Source organism: Callospermophilus lateralis, chromosome 4 (genome assembly GCF_048772815.1).
Source record: "Callospermophilus lateralis isolate mCalLat2 chromosome 4, mCalLat2.hap1, whole genome shotgun sequence".
Classification (NCBI taxonomy): domain Eukaryota; kingdom Metazoa; phylum Chordata; class Mammalia; order Rodentia; family Sciuridae; genus Callospermophilus; species Callospermophilus lateralis.
In genome coordinates, this window is record NC_135308.1 from 54,526,761 (window position 1) to 54,554,526 (window position 27,766).

The window sequence follows — 27,766 nt, forward strand, 5'->3', positions numbered from 1 at the left end:
AGTGGCTACGAACTATAGAAATACAGACATCACATGTAGTATATAACAGCAGCCATATAAATATTAAAAGCAGCTCAATTCACAATAACTAACCTATGGAACCAACCTAGATGCCCATCAACAGATAAATAGATAAAGAAAATGGGGTGTATATACACAATGGAACATTACTCAGACTTAAAGCAGAATGAAATTATGCATATGCCGGTAAACGTATGGAACTGGAGACTGTCATGCTAATTGAAATAAGCCAACCTCCCCAAGCCAAAGACTGAATGTTCTCTCTGATCTATGGATGTTAACTAACAATAAGCAGGGCGAAGGCAGGGAGCAAAGAATAGAAGTTCATCAGATTAAACAAAGGGAAATGAAGGGAAGAGAGGGGTGATGGGAATAGGAAAGACAGTAGAATGAATTGGACATAACTTTCCTATGTTCATATATGAATGCACAATCAGGGTAATCCACATCATGTACAATCATAAAAATGGGAAGTTATACTCTGTGTATGTATGATGTCAAAATACATTCTACTGATATGTATAAAAAGAACAAATAAAAAATAAAAAATATTATGATGTTTTAATTTACACCAGTTCCCCCACAGCTCCTCAGCTTATTGGTAGCCTTGAAAAAATAATGCCACAGAAGAGGAAAGCAGAACTTCAGTTCTTTCAAAGCCTTATTTCCAAGGAAGAGTCATTATTTGATTTGTCTGTTAGCTCTCTGGATGAACTACTTGAATGCTTTTTTTCCTTTAACCTCACTTGAAATTACCTAGTACTAAAAGTCTCTCCCCAGAGAGTTTTAATGAGTGTTTTTTAATAGCACCGTACCTGAGGAAATACATAGCACTTAGGAAAGCAAGAGCCTACACTATATCCTAAAGGGAAGACCAAGGAATGATACGTCCATAGGTATTTTGGGAAGCTCTGTAATATTCCTGGGAATCTAAATAATAATGCTTTTGCCAAGCATTATGCACAGTTGTGCTGATGCTCAGGAAGGCCCTAAGCTGTGCTCTGTAACTGATTTTTTGAGTTTCTGTGCAAACAGGAAGTGAAGGTTAAAGCAGAGTGGTCAACTATCTAGCTGAATACTGAGGGCATGACTCAATGCAAGTGCAGAATCCTTTGACAAACACTGATATAGAATTATTGGTTCCATTCATTTAACAAAATCTGTCCAAGTATAAGATGACCACTAAACTAACAGAATCTTCAGTGGCTACAAATGGCAGATATATAGATTTCACAGAATTAGATCAGAAAAGTCACTAAGAAAATTATGACAATTATAAAAGTGAAAACAAGAAACATTAAGAAAGAGGCTAAGAGAATCTGATTTACATAACTGCCAAATTATAATCATTTCAATGTCTAGTTTTCAACAAATTATTTTAAGGCACAGAAAGAAACAATAAAGTATAACCAATGCCCAGTGGGAAAAGCTACTAATAGACACTGTCCTTAAGAACATTCAGAATTATACTTACTAGTCAAACACTTTAAATCTGCTATTTTGAATATAGTTATAGATCGAAAGAAAAACATTAATAACTAAAATATTTGAGCATAACTTATAAATTCAGAATGTCAGTAAATAGTTATGAATTATATAAAGAAACAAAGTAGAAATCCTGGAGTTGAAAATTACAATAATTGAACTGAAAAATTGGCAAGAGGAGCTCAAGATCAAATTTCAGGATACAAAGAAAGAACTGACAAATTCAAAGATTCGTCAGTGGAGATTATCTAGTATGGGTGACAGAGGAAAACTGAATAAAGAATACTGAACAGAGCTTAAGAGACCTTTGGGATATCATTCAATGGACTAACATATTTAATGAAAGGTACAGGAGAGGAAAAAAAGAAAGAGATAGAAAGAATATTTTAAAAACTAATGACAAGAAACTTCTTAAATTACCTGTAGAACATTAATCTACACTACTAAGAAGATCAATAAACTTTAAGTTGTATAAATTCTAAGTTATCTACATAGCTAGACACTTCACAATCAAAGTCTTGAAACCCAATGACAAAAAGAAATTTTGGTCAGAGTCGCAAGAGAAAAATCGATTCTTTATTTACAAAGGAAGCTTCCCCAAAACCTTGAAAGGTGATTTTTAATCAAGAAGAATGGAGGCCAGAAAGAAGTGACATTAAATAAAGTGCTGAATGAAAAACAACTGCCTATAAAGAATTCTCCATGTGGCACTATCCATGAAAAGTGACAAATAAATTAGAACATTTTAAGACTGACAAATCTTAGTTTGTTGCTAGCACAGGATATAAGCCCTAGAATGAATACTAATGGGAGTCCCTGAGGTTGAAAGGAAGGAACGTTTGACATTAACACAAATCCTCATGAAGAAGTAAAGAACATCTATAATGGAATATTTACATAGAAAAATATAAAGGAAAAATGTGTGAGTATGTTTCAAATTAACAGGTTTGAAGGGAGAAATAGACAATTTAAAAACAATAATATTTGAAGACATCAGCACTTCACTTTAAATAGTAGCTAGAACAACTAGAAAGCTCAGAAAGCAAACAGAAGGTCTGAATGACTTGATAAAGACCTAGGCTTGACAGATGTGTATAGATACTCCTCCCAATAAGCCAAGAGTGCACAATCTTCTTCTCAAGATGTACATTGAAAACTCTTCAGAATAGACTGCATACTAAGCCACAAAGAAAGTTTCAATACATTTAAAAGAATTTAAATAATAAAATGTATGTTTTCCAACCACAATAAAATGAACTAAAGCAACAAAACCAGAAAATCAGATAAATTTCTAAGTAGGTAGAAATTAAAACAACCAGTACGTAAGTCATCAATGGGAATAAAAGAAATCACAGGGGAAATTACAAAAATACTTCTATGCAAATGAGATTAAATGCATGATATATCAAAAATATGGCATGCCCCTCATGAGTGCTGCAGAACACTCATAGCTGAAGAACAGTTATAGAAGTAGTTGCCTATCTTTTTGAAAAAGAAGAAAGACCTGAAATCAAGGTTCAACTAAACTTTTCATCTTAGGCACTGAAGAAAGAGAAGTTAACAAAAATCAAAGAGAAAGAAGGAAATAATAAACATTTGAGTGGGCATGAATCAATTAAAGAACATAAAAACACTAGAGCAAGATGAATTAAAACAAAAATCATTCCTTTGAAAAGATCAACAATATTGACAAATATTTGAGCAAGCCTGGCCACACAAAAGGTCACATTCACATGACTAAAATCAGAGATGAAATAGTGAATATTGTACTGACCTGATAAAAAATAAGAAAGGGATACAAGATAATACTTATGTCTACAATACTTGATGGGAGGTTTGACAGTGTCAAGTAAGTAAACAAAGTTCTAGAAAGCCAAATTATCAAATATTTTTCAAGAAGAATTAGAAAATCTGCATAATTAAGAATAAGCAAAGATGGTAAATTAATAATCAAAAAAGTATCGTGAGCCCCAGATTCTCTCACAGGCAAAATTTTACTGCATGTTCAAAGAAGGATCAACACTAATTCTCAAGCTTTTCCAAAACATGAAAGAGGAGAAACACATTCTAACTCAAATAATAAAGTGCTTTTCCCTGATAGTAAAAGCAGACAAAGACATCATAAGAAAAGGGAACCACAGACCAAAATCTCTATTGAATTTAGATGTGAAATTCTTCAACACAATGCTGCCAAACCAAATCCAGCAATGCATAAAAATGATTTCACACTATGATCAAGTGGGATTTATCTCAGGACACAAGGTTAGTTTAGCATCTGAAAATCAATTAATGTAATGCACCATATCAGCAGAGTAAAAGACAAAAGCATGATTATCTCAATAAAGAGAAAGGAAACAAAAGGAAAAAAAATCAAGTTAAAACCTTTCACGAGAGAAACACTTTAACCATTTAGGAATAGAGCAGAACTTCCTCAACCATATAAAAGCTATCTATGAAAAATTCATAGCTGACATGATACCTGATGGTGGAAGACTGAACATTTTTCCCCTGAGGTAGGAATGAAATAAGGATGTGGGATCTCACTGCTTCTATTCAACATATCCTAGAGGTTCTGCCAGAGAACTAGGCAAGAAGTTAAATGGAAGGCAATCAAATAAAGTATTGGAATCAGCAAGGTTGCAGAATACAAGATCAATCTACAAAAATCAATTGTGCCGAGCGTGGTGGCACACACCTATAATCCCAGTGGCTCAGGAGGCTGAGGCAGGAGGATTTCGAGATCAAAGGTACCTCAGCAATGGTGAGGCACTAAGCAACTCAGTGAGATTCTGTCTCTAAATAAAATACAAAATAGGGCTGGAGATGTGTCTCAGTGATCAAGTGATCCTGAGTTCAATCCCAGTACGGAAAAAGAGAGAGAGAGAGAGAGAGAGAGAGAGAGAGAGAGAGAGAGATATCAAGTGTATGTCTATATGCTATAATGAATCATATCTCTAAAATGAAACTAAGAAAACAATGTCATTTACAATAATAAAAACCATAAAACACTTCACAATTTAACAAAAGTAATATAAAACCTGAGATCTAAAAACTAAACAAAAAAATTATTGAAAGAAATTAAAGAACTAAACAGATGTAAAATATGTTTATAGATTGAATTATTTAATATAAGATATCAATATTTCTAAAATCGACTTATAAACTCAACACAATCACAGTCAAAGTCCCATCTGGCTTCCTTACAGAAATTTACACACAAATCCTAAAACACATGGTAATGCAGAAATTCAGAATAACCAAAATAACCTGATTAAGAACAACAAAGTTGGAGAACTCATATGTCCCAACATCAAAACTTATTTCAAAACTGTAATAATCAAAACAGTATGATACTTATAAGGCTAGACATAGATTAATAAAATAAAATTTAGATTTAGACTTCAGACATAAACCCATACATTTTAATTAATTATTATATATTTTTTAAAGATTGCCATGAACAGTTCAATAGGAAAAGAATAATCATTTTAACAAATGGTTCTGGGATATCTGGATATCCACATTGAAAAGAATGAAGTTGGATTCTTTCCTTACATTATACACAAAAGTCAACTCAAAATGGATCACAGCACTAATTGTCAGAGCCCAAAATTCTCAGTGCAAATCTTTATGACCTTAGGTTGGTCAAAACCTTCTTAGATATTGCATGAAAACACAAATGACAAAAGAAAAAAAATACATCATTGATCTTCATCAAACTTAAAAATATGCTTCAAAGTATTTGAAGAAAATGAAAATGCAAACCACAAAATGAGAGAAAATATTTTCCCATCATATATCTGATAAGAGATGGGTTCTCAGACTATCTAAGGACTTTCTACAATTCATCTTAATAGAAAGATGATGACCTAATTAAAATAGGATATGAGTACTACCTTCTTTAAAGAAGATACAAAAATGGTCAATGAGATCCTCAAGAACAGATGCTCAACATCAATATCAGGGAAATTCAAATCAAAACCGTACTGAGATATCACTTCACATCATCCATTAGGATGACTATAACTGAAGATCAAAACAAAAAATATGGGAGTTAAAAAGTGTTGATGAGAATGTGGAGAGATAGAGACACTTGTGCACTGCTAGTATGAAGGTAAAATGATGTAGCTGCTGTGGAAACAGTATAGTGTTTCCTTGGGATTAAAACAAAGAATTAACATTTGACTTAGGCATCCTATTTCTGAGTATATGTATAGAAAAATCCAAAAGCAGGAACTTGAACAGTTATCTGTATATCAATGTTCATAGCAGCATTCTTGGCAACATCCAAAAGTTTGAAAGAGACCTAAGAGCAGTTAACAGGTGAGTGAGTAAACAAAACAAGGTATTTGCATACAACAGAATATTATTTATTCATAAAAAGTGGTGAGGTATTGATACATGCTAGAGTGTGACTGAGTTTTCTAAAGGAGTTATATAAAATGCTATATGTTGTATAAGTATATATAGTGTATTTGTATATGATTCTCTTGTGAATGAATAGAATGGGCAAAACTGTAGAGACAGAAAACAGACTAGTGGTTTCCATAGGTGTAGGCAGGGGAAAACTGGGAGTGACTGCTATCAGGTGTTGATTTTCTCTTTGAGAAGAGAAAAATGTTCTAAATTGATTGTTGTGACGGTTGCACAACTCTGTTCATTTGCTAACCTCCACTAAATTGTACACGTGCATTGGGGATGGTGCTTATTTTATGTTATTTAATCTACAACTAAGTAAAAAAGATCCTAGATCCCTGAGACATGACCGAGTCTCCCACCCTTACACACAGACACTATCCACTTCGTCAGGCTGGTGAGAGATTGGTAGGAGAAAGGAAAACGTGAGAGTTTTGTGATGGGCAAGGGGAGGGTATGAGAGAGGAGTTTCCCTTTCACCATTCTCTTGGTAGACTACCTGGAAACGTGTGAAGTAATAATGCCACTAGACTACACAGGAAGAGGCAGGGCAGTGTGGTTGTGAAAGCAGAGAGAAGTCTCAGGAGGGCACCCACCTAGGATCCCACAACCTGTCAGACATGTATACAGGCTGTTATGGTTTGGGACTGGAATGTGACCCAAAGGCTCATGTGTTGAAGACTTGTTCCCCAGCTGATGACACAGTTGAAAAACATAGACCACTGGATGCAAGTCCCAGACAGGGATATCTGGTCACTTCTCTCCTTCTCTCTGCTTCCCTGTCACCCTGAGTTGAGCAGCTTCAGTCTACCCTACACTCCTTGCCATGCTGTTCTGCCTCATCTCAAGCCCAAGGGATGGGGCCAAGTGACTATGGACTAAAACCTCTGAAACTGTGGGCCAAAATGAATCTTTTCTTCCTTTAAGTTATTTTTCTCAGGCTCATTGTCACAGTGATGGAAAGCTGAGTAACACACATGGGGAGATTGAAATATCCCAAACAGCAAAGGGACCAAAGTAACATAGAGAATGCAAAGAGACTGGAATTATGGAAAAGGAGGGTTTCACAGACCTCAAGACTAGAGACTATGACAAGGACAATGGGTTTCCACAATAAATGACTGCAAACTAAATGGAGCAGATTTATTGATTGCCAATGTGAGGGTCACAGAGGGTGACAATTACAGACCAAAGGGGACAAGGAATTGCATGCCTCAGGAGGAATTTGTATTTGCTGTCTGCTATAGGAACAATCATGATGCTAAGCAAGTTTATTTCTGGATTTAAATTGCATTCTGAAGATAAGGAGAGAATAATAATTTTAGGAATAAGAAACATCCCTCTTAGAAAATTTACATTTTTAAGTTGACTGAGTTTAAATTCTGAAACACTGTGGTTTTACCCAAAGAATCTGAATGCACCTGGAAGAAACTAACTTTTAAACCAGAAGAGACTAAGCTATCATAACTACTTAAGATTAATTTTCCTTTTCCTGCATTTAAGTGGAAATGGTTGTTGCTAAAGCCCTGGAGAAAATAGAGAAAGATACATTCCCTTGCCACTGCGTCAAAATGAATAAACTTTAAACTGCCTGCTATCTGTTATGGAAGCAGAATTCACAAGGAACAGTCAGGAGGTGACATCCTCATGACCAAGAAAACAGTAAAATTCAGCATGAATTATCAGGCCGAAGTTGGAAGACCAGTGTGAAAGAGTGTAAATGGAATGGATTGAAAGTCCGCATGCTTGGAATTGAGTTTGGTGATGCCACTAACTAGTTATGTGACTTTGGACATTACTTAATATCTTTTGGAACTCATTTGTCTGTAGGGCAGTTGAGTTAGACTAAATCTTAGGTTTTGGACACCCAGTAGGAAAAAGTATGACTCATCTTGGCCAAATTTAAAGGGGAATTGTCTTCTTTTAGTTGATGGAACCCTCTTCTCTTTCCTTGGCCAGAACGTTAAAAGCTGGGCTAAGGGCAGCTAAATATAAAGTTGGATTACCTGAGAGGTGATGTCGGCTCTTAATTTTGCAGTCACATTTTTCAATTAGCTCAGGATTATACACATCACTGTGACAGGTGGCACAGTAAAATAAGGCTCTGGACAATGAAAGCAAATCAAGAATGACTTATGTGAGGCTTCACACTAGGAAGGTATGGTGTACTGAGATTCAGCCTGCCTCCCATTATGTTGTATTTGCTTTAGGCACCGCCCACCCCCATAAGGTAATAAAAAAAATTACCTTTTGACTTCTTTTGGAGATTCAGCAATAAAGAATCCTAATGTATTCTTCCGTAGCTTAATTTGTGCAGGTGGATTTAGTATCAGACCACTGAAAATGGAAAACACAAATACAATAACTTTTCCCTCTGATGTCTGAGGATGATTTTCTGTGGTATTTCATTCTGTCATTACCAACAGACTTCCTAAGTTGCTGAGTTAATAGGACTCAATCTTCTTTTTCTGACAAACATATTGGAAAATGTGAATGTGACTATATGTAACCTTTGTTTGACTGCTGCTAAATATGCTGAGGGGACCATGCAACCCACCTGATTATTAAGCTGCATGCACAGCCACACTGAAGAGAAGTTCCTCCTGGGTTGTGTCATGAATCTAAGATGGTACAACCCATTCAGACACATGATGCTATGTTGACATGGCTATCAAACTGCAAATAAATCAGGACCTCATAGTTGATCATCTTACGGCGATGCTAGGGTTTTTCATCCACAGGCCACACATCTTTAAAATGGAATTATATCTAATTAACCAGCTGGTTTCAAAAGTTCCATTTATTTATCCAGGCAGCTTTTGAAGTTGCACATTTTTTACTTCTTCTTCTTTTTTTTTAGTCTATTTGTTTGCAAGGTTTTTGAGAGCAGGAACCATTCGGATTATGCCTATTCTACATTACTTAGACAATTTGATTCTCTATTTTCTTATTGCTTATATGGAAATTTTGTCTTATAAATTTGTATCTATGATACTGCTTGCCACAGTATTCTATTATAATTTTTTTTATTTTAACATTTTTTATTTATTCTAATTTGTTATATATGACAGCAGAATGCATTATAATTCATATTACACACATATAGCACAATTTTTCATATCTCTGGTTGTACACAAAGTATAGTCACAGCATTTATGTTATTGAGTTTCTCATATTTCTCCCTCTTTGTCTGGATGCTATGGGTGGGAAGGGTTCTCTTAACTCATAATAAATATCTAGCTACAAAGGTATTGTCACAATAGTGTATCTTACTGAATTTGAGAAAAGAGGTAAACTTTTTTGGACCTTTCCAAACCAGAGTAATTGCTTGATCTTCCCTACATGGCCAGTTGCTCTATTACAGAATATTTGCCACTGGACCAAACTCATTACATTGCCTGACTAGGGTCAGATCAAACAATCTCTTAGCAGGTGAGAAATTATTCCCTAAGACAATGCCTTATGATAGTCCAGGACATTTGCAAATTTTAGAGCACATTTAAGTGAATCAGTTAGAAGCGAAAATGAATGGGGACAAAAGATAGGTTTCCCCTAGTATTTCAATACACTGGCCTGAGGCCCAGCTACTGAGATGTCTAGTCTTCTTTCTACAATAGTGACTGAGATAGATTTAGTAATGATGATCAGAAGCATAGTCCCTGGAGCCAGATTGTATTCATTCAGGTTCTGGCTTTGCCACTTGAGAGTTGTGGGAACTTGGAAAAGTTAATTAATCTTTCTGAACAACAACAACAACAAAATGGAGCTAATAATTACACACATTGCACTGCATGGTTAAAGGACATGAGAATGAATGTACATAAAATGCCTATGGTCATGAAGCAGCAGCCATGTGAGAGATTGCCATAATCAATACATTCCCCAAGCCAGGATTTAATACTTTTGATTCACTTGACTTTCCAATGAGAAACTAAAGTTAAATCTGTTGGAGCAGGTCCTTTTTCCATTAAGGTAGATGTGTAGAGGAGGTAAACAGCACCAGGACCTCTTTAATCCATGTGGAAATTGGCTGCCTGCGAAACGTTCATGTTTCTGGTTTGTAATGTCCTAACAGTCATTTTAATAAAGCTTAAAGAAACCTAGAGTGTTAGAGTTGGAAATGATACGAACAGCATGTGGTCCAAAGGCCAATTTCCAGAGGCTGGTGAATAAATTGGAGAAATTATAGAGACTTTAAAAATGTCTAAGATCCCACCCCTGGAGATTTTGATTTTGTAGTCAGATAAGGGATTTGGGAATCTCTTTGTCCTTTGAATTTTGAAAATAATTTTGATGCATAGCTCAGGTTCTTGAAGGCCAAGGATGTTACCAAAACTTGATTAAGTTTTTGCCAGTCAGAAACCCAAACTGCCTGGTTAAATATTCTGACACTATTCTTTTAATGAGGACCTGTTTCTGGTAGAAAGTCCCATTTCTGCAAATATTTAGAAACATAGGTTTAAATCATGAAATTTTCTTGAAATAGTGAAATTCTCTTGAAATTGAGATCTTCTTGAGCATGAAAAAACTGTTAAATATATTTAGCTGATTAAACAATAGGTTATTCTCTTCCTAATGATTCCAACCGATGGTACCCCACTGATTTCTTTTGCCCAGCTACCTTCTGCAACTTCCCTATTCAGAGAGTTCTTTTCTTCTTTCAAGCCATTTATGCAAAATAACTCCTTCACGGTGTATCTGAATAACTTAATTTCGAATGTTTCATATAATTCTAGGATTTCTTGTAATACCAATTTTGGAGCTGGCGGGGGTCTTAGAGATTCATTAACTTGCCTTCTTCAATCAACAAAAAATGAACACTTCTCAAAGGCCACAGGGCTAACAAATCATAGTGGGAGTTTAGTGTTCTGATTTTAATTTGGCTTGATTTAATTCTCCATTTAAAAATACACATGAACTAGGATAATAGCATTTCTTGATCCTCATCCCAGTTAGTCACCACTGTTTATATTTTAGCATTTTTACTTCCATATTACCATAGTTGATTCACTTTCCTTCTTACTTCTCTCATTTATGTTTATGTACTTCAGTTCATCCTAAATTTTATTTTTTATTACATGACAGCTTCTCATATTATCCACTTACAGTTTCTCAAAAAATGCAAATGAATGGTCTGGTGATCACCTTTTTCTTTCATCGACCTTATCAACCAACAGCAGACTTTGTTCAGTAGAAAAGTCAGGTTTCCATTTTATGAGATGTTGCATCTTATTTTCTAAGGCTAGAGTTCATGGGAGTATTTTTATTCCAAATAATACTATTTCGTGGTATTGATTTATGGTCAAGACTTTCAAGATCGGATAGTGTTCTTGAAAGGAACAACTCTGAGACTTGACCATTTCTACTCTCTCCTGCTCACAAGGCAGAACCATGGCAGGGTACTTGGAACAAAAACAAAATGGTTAGCTACTAGGAAAATCATTCTAACCCATCATTCAAGACAGCACCAAGAGCATCATCATAGCAATGGGAGCCTGGGTTGGGTGCCCAAGAGACTGGCTTAGTTATATCTCTAACTTTATGGCCAAAAGCTTAGTTATGTCTCTATCTTTAAAAATGTCTTAATCATAAAGCTTTTTCTCGGGCTGGGGATGTGGCTCAAGCGGTAGCGCGCTGGCCTGGCATGCATGCTGGCCTGGCATGCGTGCGGCCCGGGTTCGATCCTCAGCACCACATACAAACAAAGATGTTGTGTCTGCCGAAAACTAAAAAATAAATATTAAAATTCTTTCTCTCTCTCTCTCTCCCTCTCTCACTCTCTCTTCAAAAAAAAATAAAGCTTTTTCTCAAACAAACAACAACAACAAAAACGGGAAGAAGCCTTATTGGTACCAGTAACCACTCTGAAAGAGGGACTTGTATTCGATGGCTATCAGCATGAGGTTCATCTTCACAAATCAGAGCCTGGGAACGAAGACAAAGAGTTGTGAGAGGAGGGAGAGATAAGCAGGGTGCCAGTTTACAAGGCGATGACTAACCCTGTGTTCCATGTTGGGGAGAAAAGCAGTTTTCCAATCCTCCTGAAGGCACACTGAGCCAGTGTACCAACTAGGACTGACATAAAACTATCCCACATACATCGTATCGTTGCAGGGACTCCAAGTTATTTGTTCTTACATTCTCTGGGTTTGTCATGGACTCTGGCCTACAGTGAACCCTCCATGAACAGTGTTGAAAGAATGCTGTGGTGGGAAGAGGGTGGGAAAGTATTTCACATAACTTACCGGGAAACCTCCGGAAAACTCATTCCAGCAAAGTCATCAGAGAGACGTTGAGTCAGGATTTTGTTCTTCAGGCTATTCAAGAAATATTTTTGCCAGGTCTGTTTAGGAGAAATCTGTAACACACAATCATGTCCCATGGAAGGTGTGTATACAAGTTGAATATATTTCTAAGCAGCAAACCAGTTTCCACAGAAAGGAGATATATTGTAAAGTACAACTGGACAAATGTTAAAGAAAGAACTGAAACAGTTTTCACTAAAAAGTTCAGAATGAGGCAGATACATCATGACTAATTTCCTTCCCAGACAGTGTCCTGTTATGGTTTGTAAATGAGAAGTCCCTCCTCAAAGCTTCTGTTAATGCAAGAATATTCAGAGGTGAAATGATTAGATCTTGGGAGCTATAACCTAATGAGCACATCCTAGTTTGAACGATTGGCTGGTCACTGTAGGCAGGCGGGGTATGACTGGAAAAGATGGGTCACTAGGTGGGGGTGCCCTGGAAGGGTGCATCTTTCTTATGACTCCTATATCCCCATCTCTCTGTGCTTCCTGATCGCTCCATGAGCTGACCAGTTTTCTTCTTCTGGGCCCATCCGCCCATGATGTGCTGCCTCACTTTAGGCCCAGAGTAATGGAGCTGGGCAAAAATGAACTGAGACCTCTGAAACTGTAAACCTCAAATAAACTTTTCCCCCTCTAAGTTGTTCTTGCCCAGTATCTTGGTCACAGCAAAAACATAACAAACAAACAGACAAAAACAACAACAATTAAAAAAATCACCTATCTATAACAGCATTTGAGCCTCTGTTTGAGGATTAGAATTCTTCTCTCTTGTCCACTGCTAATTTCAGCACCGTGGTCTGTGTTTTCGAGTTAGTGACAACAATAAGATGGGAGCAATAATGAAGAATCTAAATTTTCTCCCTCTGGAGGTGATTGTTTAGAATGAGTTTTGAAACATCTTGGTTTTCTGCTGATGAACCATATACTACAAAGAAAAATAATCATGCCTTCTACCCAGGATAAGAATCCTTTATTGATTCAGATGAGTTCAAAGATACAATTTGATGAATGGCAATAATAATGTAAAAATCAAAGATAGTAGTAGACTTCTAGACAATTGGGAGAGGTGAAGGGGAAGATATGTCTTAATAAAGGCTGAATGTAGACTGAAGGGAGGTTGTTGAATAACTCCTCCTGGACTTGACGTAAGACCCTTCCCTCATCCTTCCCACTTGCTGACATGAGAATTGCCACCACACTGTTCTCATAGATACAGCACAACAAGTCCCTTACAATCCAGAGTCTCAGATGAGAATCTGAATTTTCTATAGACTCTGGAGCATTTTCTCAATTCTTTAAATTGATTCTTTTTAGTTACATAACATTAGAATTCATTTTGATGTAATTATAAAAGCATGGAATAGACTTTACTCTAATTCAGTCACCAGTACTTCCCTTTACCCTACCCTCCTCCCTCTGCTCTCCTGATCTTTTTGCCATCTATCTATCTATCTATCTATCTATCTATCTATCTAATTAGTATCTTGTGGATATAATGATGGTGAGATTCACTGTGGCACATTCTTATATGCAGATAAGAAAGTTAGGTCAGATTCATTTGAGAAAGGAAAAGCATTGGGTGGTGCGGGGGGGGGGGAGTTCAACTGAAATAAAAGAAAGATCAGTAAAGGACAGCAGAGCATTCTCACTGTGGAGAGTAATGGCCACTTCAGAAATTCTCCATTCTCCTCAGATGGTCATCTCGTGGTTTTAAAACTGGCCTGCTAAGAAGGACTACTTATTTCAAATAACTCAGCACCTTGCCCTGACCCCCTTCCTTCACACCAAGATTCAGCTGACTCTTCCCATTTTCCAATCTCTTAAATTCCCCTGGCTTCCCTCATTTGGCAGTTCACACCACCACTGAAGTCTAAATTAAAAATGAAGTTGGCTTGGTGCTTCCAATTTTTTACCGTTTCAATTTTTGAAAGAAGGTAAAAATAACAACCATGGAGATGGAGAAAACTTCCTGAGTTAAGAGATCAGGGAGGAGAGCAATAGGATTCTGGATAGAAGAATCCATGAGTTCAAGGCTCTGAACCCGTAACCAACTAGAAACAGTTTTCAGACTACAATTTCTCACAATATTAAACATATAATTAAAACACATGGGATTGATTTAATGTCTTCTAATCTGAGTTCTCATAAGTTTTATAGACATTAATATTTGGAAAACTGAGATTGTGAAATTAATGATCCTCATTTTATTGATGGAAAAACTGACAAGGAAAGTATGTACCTAATTTGAGAAAAAATGGGACATAAAACTTTGAAGTCCTGGTAACTAAACCAAAGTCAATGGGTGTGTTACAGACTCTAAAGCACCAGGGTAGAGTTTAGCTTTAAATCTTGCCCTGATTCTGTCCAGTTTAGGATTTTTGAATTTTTGAAGGAGTTTCAGACTTTATTTTATATATATATATATATATATATATATATATATATATACACACACACACACATACATACATTATATATGTTTGTATGTGTATATATATGTGTGTGCATATATATACAAACACATATATACACATATTATATATATATATACACATATTGTATAATATACATACATAGTGTGTGTATGTGGGTAAACATATTTGTGTGTGTGTGTATATATATATATATTTTTTTATCAAAGCTTATTTCCTACTGCCTGATGGTCATCTCTGTCCTAATGGGCATCTACCCACCCTTTTTAAATACTACTAGGGATTGAACCCAGGGTGCTTTATCACTGAATTTCATCTCCTACCATTTTTCTTTCTTTATTTATTTTTTAAATTTTGAAACAGCATATTGCTAAGTTGTTGAAAGCCTTGATAAATTGATGAAGTTGTCCTCAAACTTGTCATCCTCCTGCCTTAGCCTGCTGAATTGCTGGGTTTGTGCCACTTTGCCAGGTGGTTATCTCTTTTTATCTGTACATTAGATTTGTTTATGTTTATAGAAGGAATTTCAGAATAATTGTTTCAGTTAGCATTTTGCTAGCTATTGGATCTTTTACCTTTTTTGCTTTTCCTTAATAGCACTGGGAAAGAATAGGAAAAGATGCAAAAATCTGTATTTAACAGAGGAAATAATTCCCAAAAGGTGGCCAAGAAGGAAATGGAGTATACAAAATAGCAAATCTGAATCCAGAATTAAATGGACAGAAAAGTCACTCTCAGGAAGGCTTCTGGAATACCAGGCCCCGTCAAGGGTTTGAACTCTTCTCTTGGAGCATTGCATCAGAATGGCATTTGGATGATATTTAAGTCAGCTTTCCAAAGTGTCCAAAGGGAATGAGAAGAACAACTTAGAGAAGGAAAAGTTTATTTTGGTTCATGGTTTCGGAGGTTCAGTCCTTGGTGCACTGACTCCATTGCTCTGGGCCCAAGGTGAGGCAGAACATCTTGGCCAATTGGCTTGGTGGAAGAAAGCTGCTCAGGACATGGAAACCAGGAAGCAAAGAGAGAGGGGACTTCACTCACTGGAGATAAAATATAAACCCCAAAGGCACGCCTTCTAGTGACCTACCTGCCTGCAGTTACCATTAATATGTTATTAATGGATGAATCCACTGATTAGTTTACAACTATAAAAATCTAATCATTTCACCTCTGAACATACTTGTATCATCACACACATGAGTTTTGGGGAGATACCTCATATCTAAACTATAACAGATGACAACACTTTGTGCTGTAGAAGTTCATCCCAACAGTCCCTTTTAGGCCCTTACTTTGTCTCAGGAAAAGATATCAAAGGCATGATGTGGAAGACCATGGGTGGATACCCATTAGTAGAGGCAAAGTGCATAACAGCAAGATTGTGGATCCAGGAATTCTTGGTCTCCTTTTCACTAATTAACTATACAATCAAATTAGTTAGCTTCACAATCCACTGCTAGGATATACATTAACATACCCCTGAGGGGAAACAACACACACAGCAAATACTCATCAGTGATTACTGTTATTACTACTGCAGGGACTTTCCCAAAATAATCTGGAAAATTAGATTTTAGTTATTATTTGTATCATATATATTTTATTAACATAAATTATTATATTATTTGTATTTTATTTAAATTTTAAATATGACTTCTCTATTAGTAATATAATATTTATTTTTCTACCTTCAATAACTCAAAGTGCTTCCAAAGTTTTGAATGTATTTACATTTATAACATTCTGAAATGTAGGAAAGAAGAAGAATTATGATTTCTGTTTGCAAATAAATACTACAGAAATAAGACAAGTGACTTATTTAAGACCAAAGAAGAACCTAGAACTTCAGTCTAGATCTCTCAATCTCTTCTCAGCTCAAGCAGAAATCAAATCTCATTTATTGGGGACTTACTTCTTGCTTTCCTCAATATTTTTTTCTATTTGTAATCCTAATATGTGGGACATGGGAAAGGAGCCAAGATTCAACATCAATTTATAAAGTTACCTTTTTGTTTTGCTCAACAAATAAAGACGTTAGAAAGGTACACAAGCCTGGCACCAGACAGCCTTGAGCCATAAATCCAAGCTTTAACTCAGCAAAACAGATGATGTTGTCTCCAGTACTCCAGTTCCAGCTGGGAATCTTTGGCAGGAAATCCTGTTTCATGGTAGAAAGTAGGTCAAGCATTAAGAATACACACATACCTCAATAAAGCTTTTGGCAGATTTTATTTAATTTTCCTTGAAATCATTTACTCTTCATTCTTGGGAATAAATGTGGTGCTCAGGTCAAGGAATGATAAGAATAAATTCCACATTGGAAAGTGGTTAGTGTTTAATTGCTCTTACTTTTTAAGACAAAAAGAGCTGGAGTTGCAAAATTAGGTCAGATGGCTTAAGGTAATTCTGATTCCCATTGACATCTTTAAGTGATCAACAATCTTAATCATACACCAAATTTCACCTATGATTGGTAAATATTTTCTAATTTGTAGATCCATTAGATGGTAATAGGGTTCACGTAGTCTCACAGACCCAGTAGGAGGAGGTTGAACATTCAGGGGTGTCACTTTACCTTGTTATGGGACTGAAGGATTTGTATGATGACTCTAGTCTTTGGGTAATAGTTTTTGATAGAGAGCACCCTGCAAAAGCCACAATTACTCTCATTAGTGAGCTGTCATATTGATTCTGAATTATAATTCAAATGAGTTAAAATGTCATGTGGGTAGTTTAGGAAAACTTAGTATATTATAAAATTCAGTGTTCTGTTATTTCCTAAAATTGTTCTATTTAGTAGCATGCACAGAAGAGTGCCATATTTGGGTGGCTAAGTAAATCAAATCTATAAAAATGTCAGTGCTTGGAAAGAGAAGACTATGGTCTTCTGGAACAAGTTCTTGGGAGAAAATAAACACATCCTTTAGCCTTTAAACCCAAACACAGTAATTACAGAAAAAAAAAAACAGAGTTTATTTGCTATTTATAGTTTGAATAGCTATAAGACAAGTGACTTCTTTAATGTCTACATCAACTTTCTCATTTTATGAATTAGGAAACTAAGATTTATTTTATATGCAGTGTATTATGCATGGTGCAAGTTCTCAGCTTTTTATTGCTATGTGCAGAGTCATCTTCAGCTATGTATATTTATTTTGCTTTGGGGACTGGAAGTGCATGTGGATTAGGCACTATACCATTGCCCTCACAATCAGTTGAATCTCTGCCAGCACAAGTCAAGTTCCTCCTCATCTCATATAAGCTCATAGTGAAAAGATGGAAACACTCTATACATCCTAAAAATATTTGTCAATATTCACAAGCACATCACACTGAACTGAAGGGAAGTCCTAATAAATAAAGTGTATTAATAGTATTCATAAATGGGAATCTTTGCTTTTGAGGAGGAGAGACTCTGTATCATAACAGTGCTATCTAAACAGTAATCAGTATGCTTGCTTTTTAAATTCAGATAGCTAATAACCATGTGAAGTACCAGGCACAGGACAGCCTAAGCAGGGGAATGGAGAGTTCAAGGCCAGTCTCAGCAACTCAGGGAGGCTCTGTCTCTAAATAATAAAATAAAAAGGGATTAGAGATATTGCTCAGTTGTTAAGTGCTCCTGTAGGTCCAATCTCCGATATATATGTATATCTCCTGTTTAGTCCTGTGCCCTACAATTTGTTTTAATAGAGGTAGAACAAATATCAGCATTGGAACATAATGCCAGCTTCTTACCTCATAATATTTGAAGTGTCTTCAGCATGTAAATCACTGCACAAGGGGTTGGCTATAATCAGGCATGCTTCCGCAGACTCCACCTACTCTTCAAGATTAAACAGCAACTGTCTTGTTAATTATGTGGGAAATATTCTACTGCTCCCCCTCCCTGCTTTTTTATATTATCATCATAAATTTGCCAATGAGAAAGAGAACACACTTGAGAAGGAATTTTAATAAGGCTGCCTTTATATCAGGATCACACAAATGCTGCAGATCTAAGAGGACTCCAGTTGATGGACCAGATCACAGGGTCTCTAATGCAGATGTAAGGTTGATTTAAAATGGGTTAAGTACAAAGCTGTGCTTTTCCTGTCATCATCACCATTGTTTTATGTCTTGCGATGAGCAGTAAGACCTTTTCCAGCAACTGCTTGTATATTTATTTACCTTTTAAGACAGCTGAGATTGAAATCTTAAGATTCTAGGAAATTATTGAAAATGGTGCTTATAATGTGGAATGGTAAGAGAGATAAAGGTTACATGGTACCTGTCATTTTTCTGATTCAAGTGTTTATACTTGTTTTGCTTTAAACTGAAATGTGTTGATTTATCATGTCTATGAAACTTAGAACATGTTAGGAAGCTGGCTTTTACCTAAAACCAAACCTAATTAAAGTTTTTTTTTTATTTATAGTTACTATCTTAATGGGGTTTCTGATGTTTTCCTTCATGCTTCTTTAAGAAAGTGTATTAGGATGTTTTGGAGAAGTTGGTTAAAGCTGATAGATTCTTTTGTTTTCTTTATTGGTTCTTTTAATTATACATGACAGTAGGATTCATTTTGACATAATTATAAAATCATGGAATATAATTTGTTCTTATTCAGTCTCAGCACATCTCCTTCTTTCCTTCTGCCCTCTGTTCCCTTCCCTCTGTCCTACTGATGTTTTTGACATTTACTAACTTATAGTTTTTTTTTTTTTAATTAGTGTCTTGTGTGTGTACGTGATGGTGAGATTCATTATGGTATATTCATGTATGTGCATGGGAAAATTAGGTTAGATTCATTCAACTGTCTTTCCTCATCCCATCTCTCATCCCTTTCCTTCACTCCTCTTTGTCTATTCCACTGATATTTCTTGTATTCTGTTCTTTATCCCACCCCCAGCTTATTTTGGATTAGCTTCTGCATATCAGATAAAACATTCAACCTTTACTAATCTGTCTTCTGGTAAGAATCCTCCTTGGGTAGTAAGATAGAACACTTTTGCTATTCATAACTTTTTCAGATCTCAGAAACTTGTAAAACTATCCTAGAAAACTTAGTGAAATAATTAAATGTAAGTATCTGGAATAATAGGTGTTGAAGTAGCAGTGTACACTTATCATCTTAAATGTTGTGGTTTAGGGAAACAAGAAGGAAAAGAACAAAATCTTACCGCAACTCGCCTCAGATCCTCCCACTTCAGTGCAGACCCAGAGATAAAAGTTGTATAGGCCAAGTAGCATTTAAAGATAGTCTCCAATTCCAAAGAAGGAGTGGCCCTGGTTAAAAAAAAAAAAAAAGTGGTGACAAAGATGGGAAAAAGATGACTGGATTAGTTTTAGAGGTTGTTGAACTTATTTAGTGCATTTACTAGAACCCTAATTTCCTCTTGGAAAACATCCATCTTTCATTATTAACCCATGTGATTAGGTGATGCTAACGCAAACTATCTAATTCCAGGGCTGAGTCTGTAGCTCAGGCCTAAGCAATCAGTGATGTGAGAAATTACAAATCAGGGTAGTGTCAGAGAAACAATAAAGAAATTAATAAGTATGAAAAAGTTTACTATGTAATCTAAAATTTCAAAAGATATACATTTTAAAACAAATGTGAACTTCATATAATGGTTTCTAAATATATAAAGCAAAAATAGACAAAGTCAGAGGGAGGAATTAAATCTGCCAATGTCATGAGTAATTTCAACAAGTCTCTCCCAGTTTTTGACAGATCAAGCAGGAAAAAAAATCATCAAGTATTTTGAACACAATAGTTTTATATTTATTAATCCTATAATCAACAGATAGAAAACTTGATATTTTCAAGAACACAAAAATACTTTAAAATGATAATAAGTTGATAAAAAAAAAACACTTCAATACATTACAAAAATGTTACTATACATATTATGATCTGTGACCTGAATATATTTAATTTATAAGTTAAAAATAATAAAATAAATAAAAACTTTCTTCTTATTTAAAAATTAACTGATAAAAATTTTGCAGGTTAAGATGAAATTAAAATATTTTTAAAAATTATTCTTAGAAATAAATTGTGTTGAAAATATTAAACATAAATGCCATTGGATAAAGTAATAACAATTCTTGAGGGGAAATGTATAGTTTTGGACACTAACATTAGAATAAACTCAGAGAAGATCAACAAAGTCAAAAGTTGCTTCTTTGAAAAATAACCTAATGTTACAGGCAAAAATGATAAAACAAATGGAGAAAAAAGAAAAGACAAAAATGGCTTATAAATTGAATGAAGAAGACATTATATATATATACATATATATATATAGGTAAAGTAAGTGTCATAAGAAATTAAATAAATTATACACATAGGATTGAAAAGAAGTAAATGAACTGCCTTTATTTGGAATGATTTATTTGATAATTTACACTGAAGTACCTAATACTACTACATAAAAATTAAAAATAATAGAGAAATTTATGTGTATTAATATACAAAAGTCAATTAGGTTTTTCTATATCATATATACACACATAATTGTATGCATATGCTCTCTACCTATAAAACCACCCCATATTATTAAGAGAAAATACATAAAAGCTAAATAAGTGGATACCCACAGTACTATTAGACTTGCAAAGAGTGTAGCATAAAGAAATCAATTCTGAATTCTAAAGTTTCATCAGATTCACATCACATTTCTACATTCTTTAATAGTACACAATAAAGCTATTATAAAAGTTATATGAAAGATAATGCCCAATAAAAGCTTGTCAGCTGTGGTAGGAAATGAAAGAAAGAAAGAAAGGATAGAAGACTCACCACAAGATCTTCAGCAATAAAAACATTTATTACTAATGAAAATATAGATAAATTGATAAGTTAGAAAGTAAAGAAAAGACCTATTCACAGTAGTATCAAGTCAGATCCCTGAGTAGGCAAAGGCTTTGTTCAATAACTGGCATTGGCAAAGAAACAAGTAAGATTTTGTGCATGTATCTTACCATATAAAAACACAATTCTTATGAAATTAGTGACTTAAATGAGGATTTAAAAAAAAATTCTTAGTTAAATGTAACTAAAATATTAGAATAAGAAAATATTTTCTAGACAAAATTTAAAAAAATATCAAATATAAAAAATTGTGAATTTGACTATAATAATATTAATGATTTTTAAATATCAAAGATATTATAATCGGTGAAAAAAGAAGTTTCAAACTGGAAGAAGATATTTGTAAGTTGCATAACTGATGAAGAATTAGTGCAAAAATTACACAATTCTACAAAATAAATTATAACCCCTCCACAAAAATCAAGTAGAAAAGTATACAAAACAATAAATGGAGCTAAAAACTCGATGGATGGGTTTGTAAATAGATTAAACACACATAAAAACACAATTAGGGAACTGGAACCTAGGTCAGAATAAAATATCCAGAGATACAGAAATTTTAAAAAATGAGAAATAAATATAAAAGGGGAATATTTGAAACAGCAAATAAATATAAAAGGGAAATATATTTGAAAAAGCAAAAAAATTAAAATGAGAAATAAATATAAAATGGAAATATATATGAAAAAGCAAAACATAAAAGACAAGCATAGCTAGATTTAAGAGTCCCAGAATTGAGAGGAGAGAATGGTGACATAGCTAATACTTAAATAAATAATTGAGAATCTTCCAGAAGTGATGAAGACACCAATTCAGAGATACAGGAAGATTTATGCTAAGATTCATGCTAAGAGAAAATCAAGACCATACACATCAAGGTACTTTTCATAGTAAGTAAAACACATGATCTTCTAAGAAGATAGCTCCTTAAAGAGAGAGTTCAACTGAATTCCTAATAGCAACAATAAAATACAGAAATCAGTGGAATAATAATTCCATGGTTCTTAATTCTATATCAATGAAATTATCTTTCAGTAATCAAGAGAGAAATAACAAATCATTACATCATCATCATCATCAACAAAAATTTGTTACCGGAAGATTTGAATTTAAGAAAAATGTAAAGGTTTTTTATTTTTGATAAGAATAAAAATGGGAAGGAATATCAGAGATGCAAGAAGAAATAGAAAACAATTAAACAGGGTAAATTTAATGAAAAGTAGCATAGAGCCATGAATTGATAACTTTTTTGAACAATAAATAAGTAGAATCATGTATATAATTTACAAAGGTTTATACCACACATTATCTTACATAAATAAGAAAAAGACTACAAATTCAAGAGGAAAAAATGGAGAAGATAACAATCATTTTCATTTCAGAGATTCTATATGACTTAGAAATATGGAAATATGCTTGGCCTCATCGATAAGAAGAAAACTTAAATAAAAACCATAACAATAGACCATCATTTTATAAAATAATATTCACAAGAATGGCTAAATATTTTTTTTAGCATTAGACAGGATATAGCGCTCCAGTTCCAAGTGTTGGTAAGATGCAGGACAACAGCAATTTCTGTAGTTGCTGAAGGAAATACAGATTGGCAAAAACATTCTGCAGAAGATTGTGTTACAGAAAGATACTTAAGTTTTATATTTTGCAATTTTATTCCTGGTTAACAGGACACAAATATGAGAATTTCCACAGCACTATTTTTCAGAATAGCAAAAATATGTTGGGGCTTAGGGGAGGGAATGCCACGGACAGTAGAGTGGATCCAGAAAAATTGCAGTGTATTCATATAATGGAGTCATGTAGTACTAAGTAATGAAAATAAGTGTGGCTCTCTCTAGTTGCCATGTGGATGAAACTTACAGATATAATGTTGAGCAAGTAAACTTATAACCTACTTACATGTTTTCAAAAAAGAAAAAATATTCCAAGTGAACATAGGAGATGTGACAATTAAATATTATAAGATATAATGTTGGAAATGTAATTTGAGGACTAACGATGGGGTTGTAATTGGAGAGCGTCATGATGGTTAACTATCAAGGGAATAATTCTTGATTTGAGTGGTAATTACATGAATATTCACTTTATAGTTATTCATTTAAAAATATATCTTAATTCTATGTAATAAAAGCAGCATGATATTGGCACCAAAACAGGCATGAAGACTGATGGAATAGAATACAAGACACAGAGATAAATGCACACAAATACAGTTATCTCATATTAGACAAAGGTACCCCAAACTGGAGACAATCATGTTAAGTGAAATAAGCCAACACTAGTAGACCAAAGGTCAAATGTTCTCTCTGATATATGGATGCTGACACACAATGGGAGTGGGGGTGGGGAGTGGGAATAGAAGTTCATTGGATTGAACAAAGGGAAATGAGAGAAGGGAGGGAATGATGGGAATAGACAGTAGAATGAACTGGACATAACTCTCCTATGTTCAAATATGAATACATGACTAGTGTAACTCCACATCATGCACAACCACAAGAATGGGAAATTATATTCCATGTATGTATAATATGTCAAAATACACTCTACTGTATGTATATCTAAAAAGAACAAAATTTTTAAAGGCACCAAAACATACATTGGAGAAAAGATAGCCTCTTCAAAAAATGGTGCTGGGGAGACACCCGTGGAAGCCTAGCCGGTGACACAGGACCACCTCTTCCAACCAGCAGAATACCAGGGGAGCCCAGGCCCAGCCCAGATCCCACCATACTTACTTGCTCAGGACCCAGGTAAAGGGTAGGTCTGAGTTTGCTGCCAACTCCCCAACATCTGGGAGCCTAAGCCTAACCCACTCCCATCTTGGGATATAGCCGTCATCACCATAGCCTTCATGTCATAGCCCCTAAATTTTTGACAACAGACAGGGTCTAGAAGCAGCTGCATCTCAGAGCAGGCATCCAAAAGGGACTGTAAGATCCACCCTTTCAGTCCCATCTATGTAAGAGATTGCTTCCATCTTGGGGCACCTTAACTATTATCTCGAGTTACCTCAGCTATTGCCACCACCACCTTTAGATTCTGTAGCATACGTTGAAGGACACCAGCAGGGTCTAGAAGCTCAACATCAAGGAGAGGTACAGACAATTTGTATGGGTACTACAAGAATATAAGGAAGAAACTGTAATATCTCAGATACACATAGACAACATGAAGAAACAAGGGAGTAAATTTCCCCAAACAAACCAAGATACTATAATAACAGAACCCATGAACAGAAAAGTTGATGAAATGTCAGAGAAGAACTTCAGAAGGTTCATAATTAAAATTATCTGTGAATTAAAGAATGACCTAAATGAGCAATTACAGGCAAAAATTGATCACTCCAACAAAGAGGTTAGAGAGCAAATACAGGTAGCAAAAGATTACTTCAAGAGAGAGAGACTCTGAAAAAAAAGTCAGAAATCCTTGAAATGAAGGATACAATAAATCAAATAAAAAACTCAATAGAAAGCATAACCAACAAACCATATCACTTGGAAGAAAGAACATTAGATAATGATGACAAAGTATACTTTGTCATCTGGAAAATAAAGTTGATCACACAATTAAAGTAGTAAGAAACCATGACCAGAATATCCAAGAATTATGGAATAGCATCAAAAGATCAAATCTAAGAGTTATTGGGATAGAGGAAGGCACAGAATTTCAAACCAAAGGAATGCACAATCTCTTCAATGAGATAATATAAAAAAAAATTACCAAGCATGAAGAACGAATTGGAAAACCAAATACAAGAAGCTTATAGGACACCAAATGTACAAAATTACAACATATCTACATCAAGGTACATTATAATGAAAATGCCTAGCATATAAGGATAGAATCTTAAAAGTCACAAGTGAGAGGAATCAGTTCACATATAGGGGGAGACCAATTTGTATCTCAGCAGATTATTCAACCCAGACCCTCAAAGCCAGAAGACCTTGGAACTACATATACCAAGCTCTGAAAGAAATGGATGCCAACCAAGAATCTTATATCCATCAAAACTAAGCTTTAGGTTTGATAATAAATAAAAACCTTCCATGATACATAATAGTTAAAAGAATTTTTAACTAGAAAGCCTACAATACAGAATATCCTCAGCAAAATGTTCCATGAAGAGGAAATAAAAACCAATGATGAAAATTAGCAGAGGGAAGTATTATACTAAAGAAAATCTAATAAGAGGAGAAACCAAGTCACATTAAATACCAAAAAAATAAACAACAATGGCTGGGAATACAAATGTCTGAATAATAACCCTGAATAACAATGGCCTAAACTCAACAATCAAAAGACATAGACTAGCAGATTGGATCAAAAAAAAAAAAAAAAAAAGACCCAACAATATGCTGCCTCCAAGAGATTCATCTCATAGGAAAAGACATTCACAGACTGAAGGTGAAGGGTTGGGAAAAATTATACAACTCACATGGATGTTGAAGCAAGCAGGGGTTTCCATCCTCATATGAAAGTAGACTTCAAGCTAAAGTCAATCATAGAGGACAAAGAAGGACACTACATATTGCTCAAGGGAACCATACTCCAACAAGACTTAACAATTTTAAATTGTATTCCCCAAACAATGGAGCATCGACGTTCATCAAACAAACTCTTCTCAAGTTCAAGAGTCAAATAGATCACAACACAAAAATTTTGGGTTACTTTAACACACCTCTTTCACCAATAGATAGATACTGCACACAAAAGTTGAACAAAGATAGAACTCAATAATTCAATCAATAACTTAGACTTAACTGACATATATACAATATTCCAACCTTCAATGAGATTATATACTTTCTTCTCAGCAGCACATGGATCCTTCTCTAAAATAGAAAATATACTATGCTACAAAGCAACTCTTAGCAAATATAAAAAAGGAGAGATACGACCCTGCATTCTATCAGATCACAATGGAATGAAATTAGAAATCAATGTTGAAATAAGAAATAAAATCCACTCCAACACCTGGAGACTAAATAATATACTACTGAGTGAACAATGGGTTACAGAAGACATTAAGGAGGAGATGAAAAAGCTTTTAGAGGTGAATGAGAACACAAATACACAAATCACAATCTCTGGGACACTATGAAAGTAGTTCTAAGAGGAAAGTTCATTGCATGGAATTCATTCCTTAAAAGAAGAAAAAGTCAACAAATAAATGATTTAACACTACATCTCAAAGCCCCAGAAAAAGAAGAACAAATAAACACCAAAAGAAGTAAAAGACAGTAAATAATTAAAATCAGAGCTGAAATCAATGAAATTGAAACAAAAGAAACAATTGAAAAAACTGACAAAACAAAAAGTTGATTCTTTGAAAAGATAGATAAAATAGACAGACCCTTAGCCATGCTAATGAAGAGGAGAGAAAACTCAAATCACTAACATATGTGATGAACAAGGAAAGATCACATAGACACCACAGAAATACAGAAGATAATTAGAAATTATTCTGAAAACTTGTACTCCAATAAAATAGAAAATATCAAAGGCATTGAAAAATTTCTAAAGTCATATAATTTTCCCAAATTTAATCAGGATAATATACAGAATTTAAACAGATCAATTTCAAGTGACAAAATAGCGGTTGTCATCAATAGTCTACCAACAAAGAAAAGCCCAGAACTGGATGGATACAAAGCCGAGTTCTACAAAACCTTTAAGGAGAACTAATAAAAATACTCTGCAACTTATTTCAGGAAATAGAAAAAGAGTGCATATTTCCAAACTCATTCTATGAGGCCAATATCACCCTGATTCCAAAATCAGGTAAAGACACATCAAAAAAAGGAAATTTCAGACTCAAATCTCTAATGAACGTCTATGCAAAAATTCTCAATAAAATTCTGGCAAATCGAATACAAAAACATATCAAAAAGATTGTGCACCACGATCAAGTGTGATTCATCCCAGGGATACAAGTTTGGGGTTCAATATACAGAAATCAATAAATGTAATTCATCACATCAATAGACTTAAAGATAAGAATCGTATGATCATCTCAATAGATGCAGAAAAAGCATTTGACAAAATACAATACCCCTACATGTTCAAAACACTAGAAAAACTAGGGATAACAGAAACATATCTCATCATCATAAAGGATATCTATGCTAAGCCCCAGGCCAACATCATTCTAAATGGAGAAAAATTGAAGGCATTCTCTCTAAAAACTGGAACAAGACAGGGATGCCCTCTTTTACCACTTCT

At 34.6% G+C, this 27,766-nt stretch overlaps 1 protein-coding gene across 1 annotated transcript in view; it reads right to left on the reverse strand.

Annotated features, from left to right (window-relative positions):
- Kcnu1 (potassium calcium-activated channel subfamily U member 1) overlaps positions 1-27,766 on the reverse strand; it is a 166,743-nt gene that overhangs the window by 76,239 nt on the left and 62,738 nt on the right. The window contains 8 exon segments of the mRNA XM_076855278.1: positions 7,929-8,026; positions 8,170-8,259; positions 11,776-11,847; positions 12,168-12,280; positions 16,670-16,822; positions 17,240-17,309; positions 18,403-18,485; positions 19,827-19,932. Of these exon segments, the coding sequence (XP_076711393.1) occupies positions 7,929-8,026; positions 8,170-8,259; positions 11,776-11,847; positions 12,168-12,280; positions 16,670-16,822; positions 17,240-17,309; positions 18,403-18,485; positions 19,827-19,932 (785 nt within the window).